Source organism: Oncorhynchus mykiss, chromosome 1 (assembly GCF_013265735.2).
Source record: "Oncorhynchus mykiss isolate Arlee chromosome 1, USDA_OmykA_1.1, whole genome shotgun sequence".
Taxonomy (NCBI): Eukaryota; Metazoa; Chordata; class Actinopteri; order Salmoniformes; family Salmonidae; genus Oncorhynchus; species Oncorhynchus mykiss.
In genome coordinates, this window is record NC_048565.1 from 19,109,492 (window position 1) to 19,123,096 (window position 13,605).

General features: G+C 41.2%; 1 protein-coding gene across 8 annotated transcripts in view; it reads left to right on the plus strand.

Annotated features, from left to right (window-relative positions):
- eps15l1a (epidermal growth factor receptor pathway substrate 15-like 1a) overlaps nt 1-12,434 on the plus strand; it is a 30,701-nt gene extending 18,267 nt beyond the window's left edge. For 4 of the 8 annotated variants that reach the window (XM_036962172.1, XM_021578432.2, XM_036962205.1 and 1 more), the window contains 2 exons: nt 3,923-4,131; nt 8,370-12,434. In XM_036962172.1, the coding sequence (XP_036818067.1) occupies nt 3,923-4,131; nt 8,370-8,516 (356 nt within the window). In that variant the 3' untranslated portion in view covers nt 8,517-12,434. Of the gene's footprint in view, nt 1-3,922; nt 4,132-7,904; nt 7,922-8,369 lie in introns of all 8 variants that reach the window. The other 4 variants (XM_036962367.1, XM_036962239.1, XM_036962420.1 and 1 more) reach the window with 4 other exon arrangements.
- Nucleotides 12,435-13,605: the final 1,171 nt, after the last annotated feature.

Here is a 13,605-nt window from a genome sequence, read left to right on the forward strand (position 1 = left end):
GAGAAATGAGGTGGAGTGGAGGGGTAGGAGAGAGAGAGAGACAAAGGGGCAGATAGAGAAACAGAGAGAGGGAAAGAGAAGGAAAAAAACTAGAGGAGGGTGAGGTTGTGGGTTAACCAAGGACGGGTAGTGCGTTAACCAAGGATGGGTAGTGCCTACCTTCTAGGTTTCACTATGAATAATACTACTTAACACCTTGTACCTTGATTAACACCACATTTTGCAATATAGGTTAATTTGATCTTGGTTCTGTGTTATAGAATTGTGATGGTTTAGTATCCCTTGGCCACTTCCCCTGAACCTCTTGGAACTACCCATCCCAGATCCGGGAGAATTGTCATCAACTACACTAATTAGCAAAGCGCAACGGTCAAAAAATATTACTAGAAAATATTAATATTCATGAAATCACAAGTGAAATATATTGAAACACAGCTGAGCCTTTTGTTAATCACCCAGTCATCTCAGATTTTGAAATGATGCTTTACAGCCAAAGCAAGACAAGTGTTTGTGTAAGTTTATCGATAGCCTAGCATAGCATTATGTCCAGCTGGCAGCAGGAAGCTTGGTCACGAAAATCAGAAAAGCAATCAAATGATTTGTTTACCTTTGATGAGCTTTGTTTTTTATAATCAATCCTCAAGGTGTTTTTCAAATATCTATTCAATAATATATCAACCGGGACAATTGGCTTTTCAGTAGGAGCGAGAGGAAAAATGACTACCTCTGTCTTTTACGCAATAATCACTCTGAGCCCTCAGCTTGCCACTTACGCAATGTAGTCGTTTACGCTCATTCTTCAACATAAAGGCGTGAAACTACGTCAAAATGCTGTAGACACCTTAGGGAATACGTAGACAAAGGAATCTGGTTGATATCCCTTTCAATGGCCAATAGGGGTGCATGGGAATACAACGGTTTCAAAAGGGTTTGCAGGGTTTCGCCTGCAATATCAGTTCTGTTATACTCACAGACAATATTTAGACAGTTTTGGAAACTTTAGAGTGTTTTCTATCCTAAGCTGTCAATTATATGCATATTCTAGCATCTGGTTCTGAGAAATAGGCGGTTTACTTTTTTTTTGTAACAGTATTTTTATTGGAATTTCACAATTTTCACCCATATTAAGAGATACAACAACAGAGACAAACCACACCAAAAAAAAAAAAAAAAAACAGCACTCACTTACACATACCTATGCATATATATATATACATACACACATGCATATACACATATATACGCGTACACACATACATACACACACATACATACATACCACCCACACCCATACATACGTACACCATTTTCCTCTTCCCGCTCGGTGCTTCTAATAGGCGGTTTACTTTGGGAACGTTATTTTTCCCCCCAAAAAAATAGTGCCCCCTAGTGTCAGGATTATTAATGGTCTTTCTCATCTCATTGTAAGTGTTGCCCTCTTTTGCTTGGATCTTCTAGTGACATACTCAGAAGAAGCTTGTGAGGATGAATGGTGTGGCTCATCACATATCTTCTGACTGTTAGAGCCTAGTTGACTAGAAGGAGTTGTAAGGGCCCTGAATACCCACTAGGCACACGCTGGTTGAATCAACGTTGTTTCCATGTCATTTCAACAAAATTACGTTGAACCAACGTGGAATAGACGTTGAATTGACGTCTGTGCCCGTAGGTAACACTCAGCTGGTGTCGCCTCCTCTCTTACCTCCGCATGAGTAGAGTATGCTAGTCAGTAGTCATAGATCAAAGGGCGATGGTCAATGCAGCTTAGAAAACATGATAGGATCTTCATGAGAACAGATAAGAAGAGTTGATCATCTCATTCTCCTTTTGAAGATCGAATAAACAGATCAGTTTTGCAAAGGGATGAGTCCAGTTGACTATGCAGTATCTCTGCTCAACTTAGTAGCAATGTAGCTAGGCCTAATATGCATTTTTAGCCAGAACGTTAGTTAGTAAAAGTGTTATGTCACCATTTAAGCCTCCCAAAGGAAGTTGAATGGACTTTAAGTGATTTCACCACTTACTATTATTAAAGTGGTCCCCCCTCATGGTAAACCATATATTCAATATGCAATGTAATTGCAGTGTAGCCTAGGTATACATTATTACAAGTAGAACTTAGATGCATATGAGTGGTTTATGTGCTGAATTACATGCATGAAATTAAATTAAAATTAAGAAATTAATTGTAACTAAAAATCCCCTATCTTTAGAATCCTTACTTGACATTATTATTTGATGCCAAGCTGCAGGGAGAACACAGAGCATCAGGTCTCACAGGAGATGATGAGTAAGAACAACAATGTTCTCAACCCCACCCTTCCCCACTTCCTCTCTTTCCAGTGTGTGTGTGTGTGTGTGGTGTGTGTGTGTGTGTGTGTGTGTGTGTGTGTGTGTGTGTGTGTGTGTGTGTGTGTGTGTGTGTGTGTGTGTGTGTGTGTGTGTGTGTGTGTATACTCGGGTGAGAAGTGTGGCTTTTTGGCGACCTCTTGTCTGACTCGGGTCACACTCTGTGCCCTGGCCAATAAACACCTTTCACACCTGGTTTTATAGAACCATGGAAATGAAATGATATGGGTAGAGAAGAATTTGCAACATACAGTAGATAAGTGAAAGGTCACTAGCGTAGTGTGGTAGTTTGATGCTGATATCTTAATGTTTCTAGGTGGTTTCTGAAGTCATTACATAGCAATACTTTTGATTTTTACGAGATACAGTCCATGTGATTTATGTTATGAGAATCGTGTCAGAACCTTTGTTTGTGGGGTTCTGAGGTGTGCCTTGTGCATTACATTGATAGGTAGCACTAATGATGTGCTAGTATTTTGGAACAGGGTGGAGCTGATGGTATGTGGTAAAGACTATGTTCCATTACGCGAAAGAGAAACTGAATGCCTGGTTTTTCAGTGGGGCTGTGAACTGCTAACCTTGACAAGCCGGGTATAAATAACAGTTCGATTGGAAATGTGGTCAACACCTTCAGAAGCAACAACAACCAGCACTATGTTCCCATGGCCCACTGACTGTGCCAGCCGAGGTTGGCCTACAGAGAAACATCACTACCATGTTAACATGAGCCTATTTTAGAGTAGTTTCAGTTCTTTGTGAAATGATTTATATATTTATATGTGGAAATAAAGGTATGAGGATACAATACGTTGGCATAAATAAGGCCAGGAGTTTTTCCCTACACTTTTAGAAAAAACCTGCTATCTAGAACCTAAGGGTTATTTGGCTGTCCCAAAAGGAGAACCCTTACTGGTTCCAGGTAGAACCCTTTTGGGTTCCATATAAAACGCTTTCCACAGAGGGTTCTACATGGAACGCAAAAGGGTTCTACTTGGAACCAAAAAGGGTTCTCCTTTGGGGACAGCCAAATAACCCTTTTGGAATCTTAAAAAAAAGTGTAGTCAGAAAACACTGCCGTCCCTAGGGCCTTGGAATGTCATCACCCACCAAGGAGAGATCTGATGAACTTGTGAACTGAATCCTCTGTTGGTTATGTGGGCAGAAACTCTACCCATCTGCTCACCATAAAACCCAGCATAAAAGAGGAAATTGCTCTCGCTGTGTATTTTGGTACTGGGTTTATGCAATATCGCCCATCTCATTTAATGTGTTTAATTCATACCATGCTGACATATTGTTTCATTACAATTTTGTGTGCATGCGATGGTGATATTTGTCTACTCTCTCTATTTTGCTTAAGTTGAGCTGCGTGTGGCTTTTGGTGCAGACAGTGATAAAGAAAAACTTCACATTTCTGTAGTAAAAGTTATCAAACCATCACTTAATACCTCAAGTTGTCCCCGTAACCACATATTTAATCTTTGAGACATCAGTGTAACATTTATAGTTCAAATGGGAGTACACCATATCTGTTGGGGAAATGACTGTGTCCTTACTGTCTCAATGTCTTCAGGTAAAAGCAGCCCTGTCAACTTGCCTGGAGGAGCGGGTGACTTGGCCAAGCCCTGCGACCCCTTCCAGCCGTTCGGCAGTGACGCCATCGACCCATTTCAGAGTAAAAAGGTGGTCGGAGACCCCTTTAGTGGCAAAGACCCTTTTGCTCCTTCTGCCTCAAGTAAAGCCTCTAAAGACTCTTCCTTGGGTTTTGCAGACTTCAGTTCTGTAAGTTGAGCTCAGTGATACTCTCTCTCTGTCCAGACCAGTCTTTATATACCTAGCCACTACCTCGCTACTTCTAGCTCCCACAACGTTTAACTAGAGCAGAGCAGACGACAAGGCTCAGCCTGTCTATCTAGACATTTCTGCTGCATCTCATCCTGGCCTCCCTTCACTGTGCAGATGTCTCTGTTTGTGAATAACCTACCTTCACTCCACACAAAGACCAGAGCCAGGCATCTGTCCAATCAGACCCATGGCATATTAACCACCATGTAACAGGCTAACTGTTCAGACCTATGGCATAATCCATAGCAATAACTACTGTTCATGATCACTGATCATCTGAGCGTGCGTTCCAACCCTACCTCATATCTAAGATGATGACACTAGCTCTTTCCTGTTGAAGAAGGCTCACTTTTCTGTACTGTGTTCTGATTCTGGGGGGGGATTTCTCTCAACACATGCATTGTAGTTGGTTGCACACCACCTACAATGCATTTGATGTTGTGCAGTAAAGCACAGGAGCTGCATTGAATAAGTGATACCCAGTACTCATGCAGCCAAGGGTGTCAGCCATTTTTGTGGTTTGATGTGTACGCTGCGATCGGAACATTTAAACAAATACAAATATATTTTGTTTGCTGCTAGTTAGCATGCTATAGCGCAGGGGTATTCAACTCTTGTCCTATGAGATCCGGAGCCTGCTGGTTTTCTGTTCTACCTGATAAATAATTACACCCTGATTAGAGGGGAACAATGAAAAAAAAACGCAGTTGAACTGGCTTTGAGGTCCAGAGTTGAGTTTGAGGGCTAAAACAAGCGCAATTGGAAAGTATTATATCTCTGGCTATCCTCTCTGGCAGTTCAATAAGTGGATTCTGGCAGAGTGTGAATTATTATTCAACCAGCCAATGGTTGCTTTAAAATCAGTGTTGAATAATCCAGCCAGTGTGGTGCTATGGCCTGGGCTGTCTGTGAGTACAGTTACATTCACACAATAATACTATTATTGTGGATAGTCATATTAATATAATACTTTGTTTAAAACGTTTGCATGCTGTGCAAGAAGAACAATTTCCCTAATAATCCTGTTTCCATGGACACATCTGAAATCAGGCTACCTCATGGGACTTAAATAAATACAGATAATTGGCAATCACAATAAATGTTCTACTACAGTGACCATGTTATTTTTGCAAAGCCTATTTGATTCTGAGTTCGGACATATAAAGTTTGTATGTGAAAACGACACTACATGGACAAAAGTAGTGTCTCGTCAAACATCTCATTCTAAAATCATGGGCATTAATATGGAGTTGGTCCCCCCTTTGCTGCTATAACAGCCTCCACTCTTCTAGGAAGGTTTTCCACTAGATGTTGGAACATTGCTGCGGGGACTTCCTTCTATTCAGCCACAAGAGAATTAGTGAGGTCAGGCACTGATGTTGGGCGATCAGGCCTGGCTCGCAGTTGGCGTTCCAATTATTCCCAAAGGTGTTTGATGGGATTGAGGTCAGGGCTCTGTACAGGCCAGTCAAGTTCTTCCACACCATTCCTGTATGGACCTTGCTTTCTGCACGGGTGCATTGTCATGCTGAAACAGAAAAGGGCCTTCCTCAAACTGTTGCCACAAAGTTGGAAGCACAGAGTCGTCTAGAATCTAATAGTATACTGTAGCGTTAAGATTTCCCTTCACTGGAAATAAGGAGCCTGAACCTCCTCCACCAAACTTTACAGTTGGCACTATGCATTGGGGCAGGTAGCTTTCTCCTGGCATCCGCCAAACTCAGATTCGTCCTTCAGAATTCCAGATGGTGAAACGTGATTCATCACTCCAGAGAACGCGTTTCCACTGCTCCAGAGTCCAATGGCGGGGTGCTTTACACCACTCCAGCCGAAGCTTGGCATTGCGCATTATGATCTTAGGCTTGTGTGCGGCTGCTTGGCCAAATGGAAAACCATTTCATTAAGCTCCTGACTAAGAGTTCTTGTGCTGACATTGCTTCCAGAGAATGTTTTGAACTCGGTAGAGAGTGTTGCAACCGAGAACAGATTATTTTTACGCACTTCAGCAGTCCCGTTCTGTGAGCTTATGTTTGGCCTACCACCACTTTTTGCTCCTAAACATTTCCGCTTCACAATAACAGCATTTACGGTTGACCGGGCCAGCTCTAGCAGGGCAGAAATGTAACAAACTGACTTGTTGGAAAGGTGGCATCCTATGACGGTGCCACATTGAAAGTCACTGAGCTCTACAGTAAGGTTATTCTACTGCCAATGTTTGTCTATGGAGATTGCATGGCTGTCTGCTAGATTTTATACACCTGTCAACAACGAGTGTGGCTGAAATAGCCAAATCCACTCATTTGAGGTGGTGTCCACATACATTTGGCCATGTAGTGTGTTTCTAAGATGCATAATTCAGTTTTTTGAACTCACTTGCAGATAAGAGGGAGGCTTGCACTAGGTGTTATAATCGGCGTATGCTTACTTCGTTTTTTATTTTACGCCAATTAAGATAAACAGAGTAAAGTGTTTACATGACTATTACCATACTCGGCCTACTACCATAATCAGTTTAATCTAAAATGGTTAGTGTGCATGTAAATGTACTCAGTGAAGCCATAATCCAGCATACTCATATTTGAATACTTAGCTCCAATCATCAGCAGTCAGTCACTCAGTCAGCCAGTCAGTCAGTCAGTCACTTATTAAGTCATTCAGTCAGTAAGTCAGTCAGTCAGTGTGTCATCAGTCCCTTATTAAGTAATTCAGTGAGTAAGTCAGTGAGTCAGTAAGTCAGTCAGTGTGCCCTATGCCAGGCTAGGCCAGAGAGGGAAGCCAATCCGGTGTGGTTTAGTGACTGACAGCTCCAGGTCACTGGTCTGGCTGTGGGATCTGTTGACATGGGAAGCAGCAGTATCACTACTCAGCTCTCAGTCCTGAGTTCTTACCCAGCATGTCTATGGTGTGTATCAGTGATGTGTGTCCTACTAGTGTGTAGATGCAGTATCAGTTTGTCTTTTCTTGAGGCTTAGTTTGCTCAGCCTGGTTAGTGTTGGTCTGCTGCATGACATTGGTAGCATAGATCCTACTTTACCATCTCTGACTTGTGCCAAATTACTCCCAAAGTAACCAAAACATTTTGAACAGAATCAGCTGCCTGGATTTTATTGAAACTAAAGAGGCATGGTGTTCCACAATAAAGATATTATCTAGAAAAATACCATATCATATAATAATATAATTATAATATATAATCATATATTAACTTGGCCCCTGAATTGAATGATGAATCATTTGAAACAAATGTAATGTATCTATTAAATGCCTCAATGGATTCTGTTCCATACTTATTTTGGTGAGTCAGAATTGAAGGCGCTCATTTGAGTCTGACATCTGAATCAGATCTAAGGATGGTAAAGCAGTGTCTCCAGATATGTGTGTTTTGGTATGCATGGGAGAGTTCCTAGCTCTACTTTGCTGTGATCCTTACACAGGCTAGATCTCATACTATCACTTTAACAGATTAGGAAAATGTCACTTTCTTCCTTTCCATTTTCTCCCTGCATGTCACTGTTGCATGTTATCTTAAATATGCTTTTAGTTGCTGGTTCATTTTCACTTGGGACCAAACTGAAAAGTCCTCCATGTTGCTTTGTCATAGTTAGTTGTATCTTGTGGTGTTTCGAAGTGTGCTCGGTGTAAAAATGGATGGTGATGTGCGATTGGTGAATTATTTCTTTGGTGTTTTATCATTCATTTTTCTCTCGCAGGACCAGAAAAGGTTAAGGTAAGAATGTTTGAACATGCGGTCAAATTGAATAGTGGCTTGTTTTGTGTTTTGGTCTCATACTTTAGGCTCTGAGCACAACCACTTAGGTTTAACAATAAGAAGCACCTTTCCTCCAACAGCAGAACACACTTGAATTGAATATTAAAGTAAGGATAGGGATAGGTCAGTTAGTGTGTGTCTAGTGGTGTGTATATTTTGTGTGTGTGCTGATGTGTGTTAATATGTGTGTATACGTTGTAAGAGTAGATGGTGACTATGAAAACTACAGTCATTTATATCCTCTTACTGTAGCCAGGCAAACATGGAAGTTTACCCTTTATATACAGTGTAAGGTTCACTATAATGCAATAATCTGTCAAGACACCTTCTAATGTATGTGTTTTGTATATGGTGTGAGGGATGAATCATTTGTATGTTAAATGCCTCTCTCCTGTTCTCTCTGTAGTTTGGAAATGAGGCTCAGCAACTGGAGTGGGCGAAGAGAGAGAGTGAGCGAGCGGAGCGGGAGCGGCTGAAGAGGCTCCGGCAGCAGGAGCAAGAGGACTTAGAGCTGGCCATCGCTCTCAGCAAGGCCGAGATGTCCCACGGGTGACCTGGACTGGACTGGACACCCACACACACACACACACACACACATCCCACTGCACAAAAACTGGTTGAATCAACGTTGTTTCCACATCATTTCAACAAAAAATAAATACATGTGATGACATTGAATTAACGTTGAAAACTCATTGGATTTGTAAAAAGTCAGTAACATAAGGGTATTTAGTTTTTTTTTTCAACTAACTTTTAACCTAAATCCAATCCAATGACATATTTTTTGTTGATTTCATGTTGAGTTCACGTTAGTTGACAACTCAAAGAAATGTAAATCAAAACTAGACGTTGAACTGAATTCTGTGCCCAGTGGGATGCCCACGCACATAGAGATACAGACACATATAGACAAACACACAGATAGACATACTCTTACTAGCATTACTTGTGCACATACACATGCGTGTACGACTCACACACCATACCCCATCACACTGTGAAGGACCTGGAGCTGGCCATTTCTCTCAGGGCCGATGTGCCCAACACATGTCCGCTTCCTTAACCACACACACAGACACACACCACTGCCACAACACACATACACACGCCATCTGATACGCACACACAGAAACACACACCTCACCACACAATCTCTGGATGGACAAACTCTCAAAGCAAAAAAAAATACAAAACAGAACTTTAGGGGTTATCCTGGGCCCTGTGGAAACCAGTGGTGTGGTGATGTAGTGGAGGGGAAACGCAAGTAAATGCAGTTTACCAACCTTTTTTATTTTTTTGTGACAGTTAATCCACCTTTTGCGGACAAATGCATAACTTTTTTCACCACGACCGGTGATCAGAGTTGACCAACCTATTTTTTTACCACTACATCACTGGTGGAAATGGAACTGGATTTGACTTTACGGTGGTAGGTTGGAGTTGGAGTGGGAGATTGAAGCCAACAATCACAATCTCTCTTACTGTTTTTAATTGATAGGTGGGGAGGGGAAAAGATGATGACCCGTGGTTTTAGAATTAACTGATGCACTGTTTAAATGCACTATAGAGGCTGGCTCAACATGAAAGATGTAAAGATGAACATAATATGTGTTGGTTTGGTGAATGAGCATGAATCGCAGCTGGAGCTCTGACAGATGTGAAAAAGGGAATACCTAAAGGTTATGCTGGAATGCTTATTAAGATTGAGACATTATTTTAGTATTGGTTTATTATGTGAATGTGGCAAGCCAGTGGCAGGGTTCTTCTTTGACTGGCTACTGTAAGTGTTGTGTGAGAGAGAGGTCTGTTTGGACCAGAACAAACTGTACAGATATATTTTCTTTCTCTTTGAGTGTGAGATAGTAGATGCATTGTTTTGACAATAATTCAGTGCTTCTTCAGCGAACATAGGAAGAAGGAATGGGTACTTAGCTGTGCCTCCTCTGAAAGTTCAAGTAAGTTCACAAAGCTGTGATGTATATCAAACAACAACCAAAAAAGGCGAGATGAGGGAAATTATTTCAAGTTTTATTATGGAGTTTTTTTATGATATTTTTTTTCACTATGTGATGTGTTATTTTTATTATTTTAGGTATTATTTGTTAAAAGACAGAAACATTTTGTTTATTACGATTCTAGTTGAAAAAAGCTGCCAAAAATTACAAACCTACAAGCACAAGCTGCAGAGAGGTTAAAGAAAGTTAGAAATGGCCTGTGGTTTTCTTCAGCTAACCATCAATAATATGCAAGTTCATTAGGTCACATGAGTTTCACAGCTATAACTGGAATATTCCGCTGTTTACGGTACAGTGTGTCATAGTTTGATGTTACAACTTGGGCTCAACCACTTTTATTTATAGCTGCTTTGTCTTTTACTTGAAACTCCTTGCTGATGGTACTGCCTGCTTAGCACATTACACCTGTGGGTTTTACTTCACTTTCACCTTAATTAAGCTTTGAATTGAACTAAATAGAGATGATGATAATAGCAGCTGAGGTCCTAACCATATGAAAAGGACACTTACATGAATTGCCCCTGTGTTCTGTCTTTTCCTGTTGTACTGAACTGTATGTGTCCTACATTGACTTTTATAAGCTTCCATGTAATGTCATTGTTGTCACCTACTATTGTACTAGTCTGAGGGAAAAGACCTCACCTAACTATATGGGATGTTGTGAAAATGAATTATGAAAGTTACATCCCCTTTGGGTTGGGAAAGGACATGATTTAAGTTACAATTCAGTGGTATGGGCCGTTAACGCTGCCACCAGGTGGAAATAGAAACCATCTCTCTGTAACATTTATTTGTTAATGTTTACATATCAAACTTCTTTGCTCTAGTGGTTAAAACAGTGTAATTATATTATATGTGAAGAACCTGTTCTTGTACAGATCTGACCTTTAACTGTGCTGCTGTATATAGCTGACTCACTGGGCAAAAACTGGTTGAATCAATGTTGTTTCCACGTTGAATCAATGTTGTTTCCATTTTAACAAAAAAATGTATGTGATGACATTGAGTCAACGTAGAAAAAAGTAATCAACGTGAGGGAATTTGGTCTTTTGGGTTCGGGATAGGGTAATCTAACGAAGCAGGGGTAAAAGAAATGCCTGAAACAAGATGCACTGGTCTTGACGAGAAGAAAAAAAACTGTTGGGGGAGGTTCTCTTCTGCACTGTTCAACCAATCCAGTAAATGTGGAGGAGGAGTTAAGAGTACCCCTAACCCTAACTTTTAACATAAATCGAATGACATGTGACCTGTGGTCGTCTGCATTTGACCCTTGACCTTTTTGGCCCTACCTGTGGTGTTTTAATCACAGGTCAGACTCGAAGCTTGGGATGCCAACACTCCCGCCCTTACCCAGCATGCTGTATGTCAGAACCCCTGTAGTGTACCTTCAGGTTAGGGGAAATCCACAGTGAGGGTGTTTGGTTGGCCGGAGACTCAGCCACAGCTCTCTGTTCATTGGTCATTTCATGGCCCTTTTTGTATGCCTTGAAAATACATCCATCATTTCTTGCTCCATTCTTTGAAGTTAGCCTAGCGGTTAAGAGCATTGGGCCAGTAACTGAAAGGTTGCTGGTTCAAATCCCTGAGCCGGCAAGGTGGAAACAAATCTGTCATTATGCCCTTAAGTAAGACAGTTAACCCCCAACAACAACTGCTCCCCGGGTGCTGATGATGTCAATTAAGGCAGCACCTCTCTGATTCAGAGGGGTTGGGTTAAATGCGGATGACACATTTAGCTTGAAATCAGTCAGTTGTGCAACTGAATAGGTCTTCCCTTGATCTGACACTGTTGGATTGGTGAAAGAAAGGGTTCCATTATGTATCCCAATCACCCAACCAATCATGTCAGATTAGGGAGGCAGGATGGAAGGATGCATTTTGAGAGTATTGAAATAGGGCCCAACACTACCTAGTGTTCTCTACATACTTACCACTCATGCTGTATTTTGTCTTTGATACCTACATCGTGCAATAGATTTTATTTCGTATTTTTCTCGTTGTTCGTGTGCTGAAAACACATGTGAATCCCATTGGACTTTTAATATGTCTATGCTTTTAATACGAGTGCCCTCTGCCCCAACTTGGCTGAGTTTGATCATACATTCAGAGGTACATGCAGAGGCCTAATACAAGCCTAAACAGATTGTAGAGGACTTATCTTTTGTTTTTCTGACAACTGATCTGTCTTCTGAAGCTCGATGCATTCCTTTTTCTTTTGGTCTGCCTTTAATTGTCTTTCCGCTGTAGATGAGAAGAAATAATCAAAGCTGTCTTAAACGGTATATTATGTCTGTTATATTTGTCCCATAAGAAGTGAAAAAATGTACAACTTAAAACATTTTGAGGATATATGACTGACTATACACTAAGAGAAAAAAAATGCTTGGATTTATTTTAAATGTTAATCCTATGTACATGGTCATTGTTTACTAGAATAAACATTTCATTTAAATAAATAGGTCTCATGTTTTTTTGTGGTGTTTTTTTTTATTTAATTGATTTTCCTTTTGCACGTGCACTGAGTACAGTTGTGGCCAAAAGTTTTGAGAATGACACAAATATACATTTTCACAAAGTCTGCTGCCTCAGTTTTTATGATGCCAATTTGCATATATTCCAGAATGTTATAAAGAGTGATCAGATGAATTGCAATTAATTGCAAAGTCTCTCTTTGCCATGCAAATGAACTGAATCCCCAAAAAAACAGTTCCACTGCATTTCAGCCCTGCCACAAAAGGACCAGCTGACATCATGTCAGTGATTCTCTCGTTAACACAGGTGTGAGTGTTGACGAGGACAAGGCTGGAGATCACTCTGTCATGCGGATTGAGTTCGAATAACAGACTGGAAGCTTCAAAAGGAGGGTGGTGCTTGGAATCATTGTTCTTCCTCTGTCAAGCATGGTTACCTGCAAGGAAACATGTGCCGTCATCATTGCTTTGCACAAAAAGGGCTTCACAGGCAAGGATATTGCTGCCAGTAAGATTGCACCCAAATCAACCATTTATCGGATCATCAAGCACTTCAAGGAGAGCGGTTCAATTGTTGTGAAGAAGGCTTCAGGGCGCCCAAGAAAGTCCAGCAAGCACCAGGACGTCTCCTAAAGTTGATTCAACTTTAGCACCACCAGAACAGAGCTTGCTCAGGAATAGCAGCAGGCAGGAGTGAGTGCATCTGCACGCACAGTGAGGCAAAGACTTTTGGAGGATGGCCTGGTGTCAAGAAGGGCAGCAAAGAAGCCACTTCTCTCCAGACAAAGCATCAGGGACAGACTGATATTCTGCAAAAGGTACAGGGATTGGACTGCTGAGGACTGGGGTAAAGTAATTTTCTCTGATGAATCCCCTTTCCGATTGGGACATCCGGAAAAAAGCTGCTCAGCTATGGAAACTCATTTCATGAAGCTCCCGACGAACAGCTCTTGTGCTGACGTTGCTTCCAGTTTTGAAATCGGTAGTGAGTGTTGCTTCGTGCTTCAGCACTCAGCGGTCCCTCCAACAGTCTTGAAGGAGTTCCCACATATGCTGAGCACTTGTTGGCTGCTTTTCCTTCACTCTGGGGTCCGACTCATCCCAAACCATCTTAATTGGGTTGAGGTCTGGTGATTGTGGAGGTCGGTTATCTGAT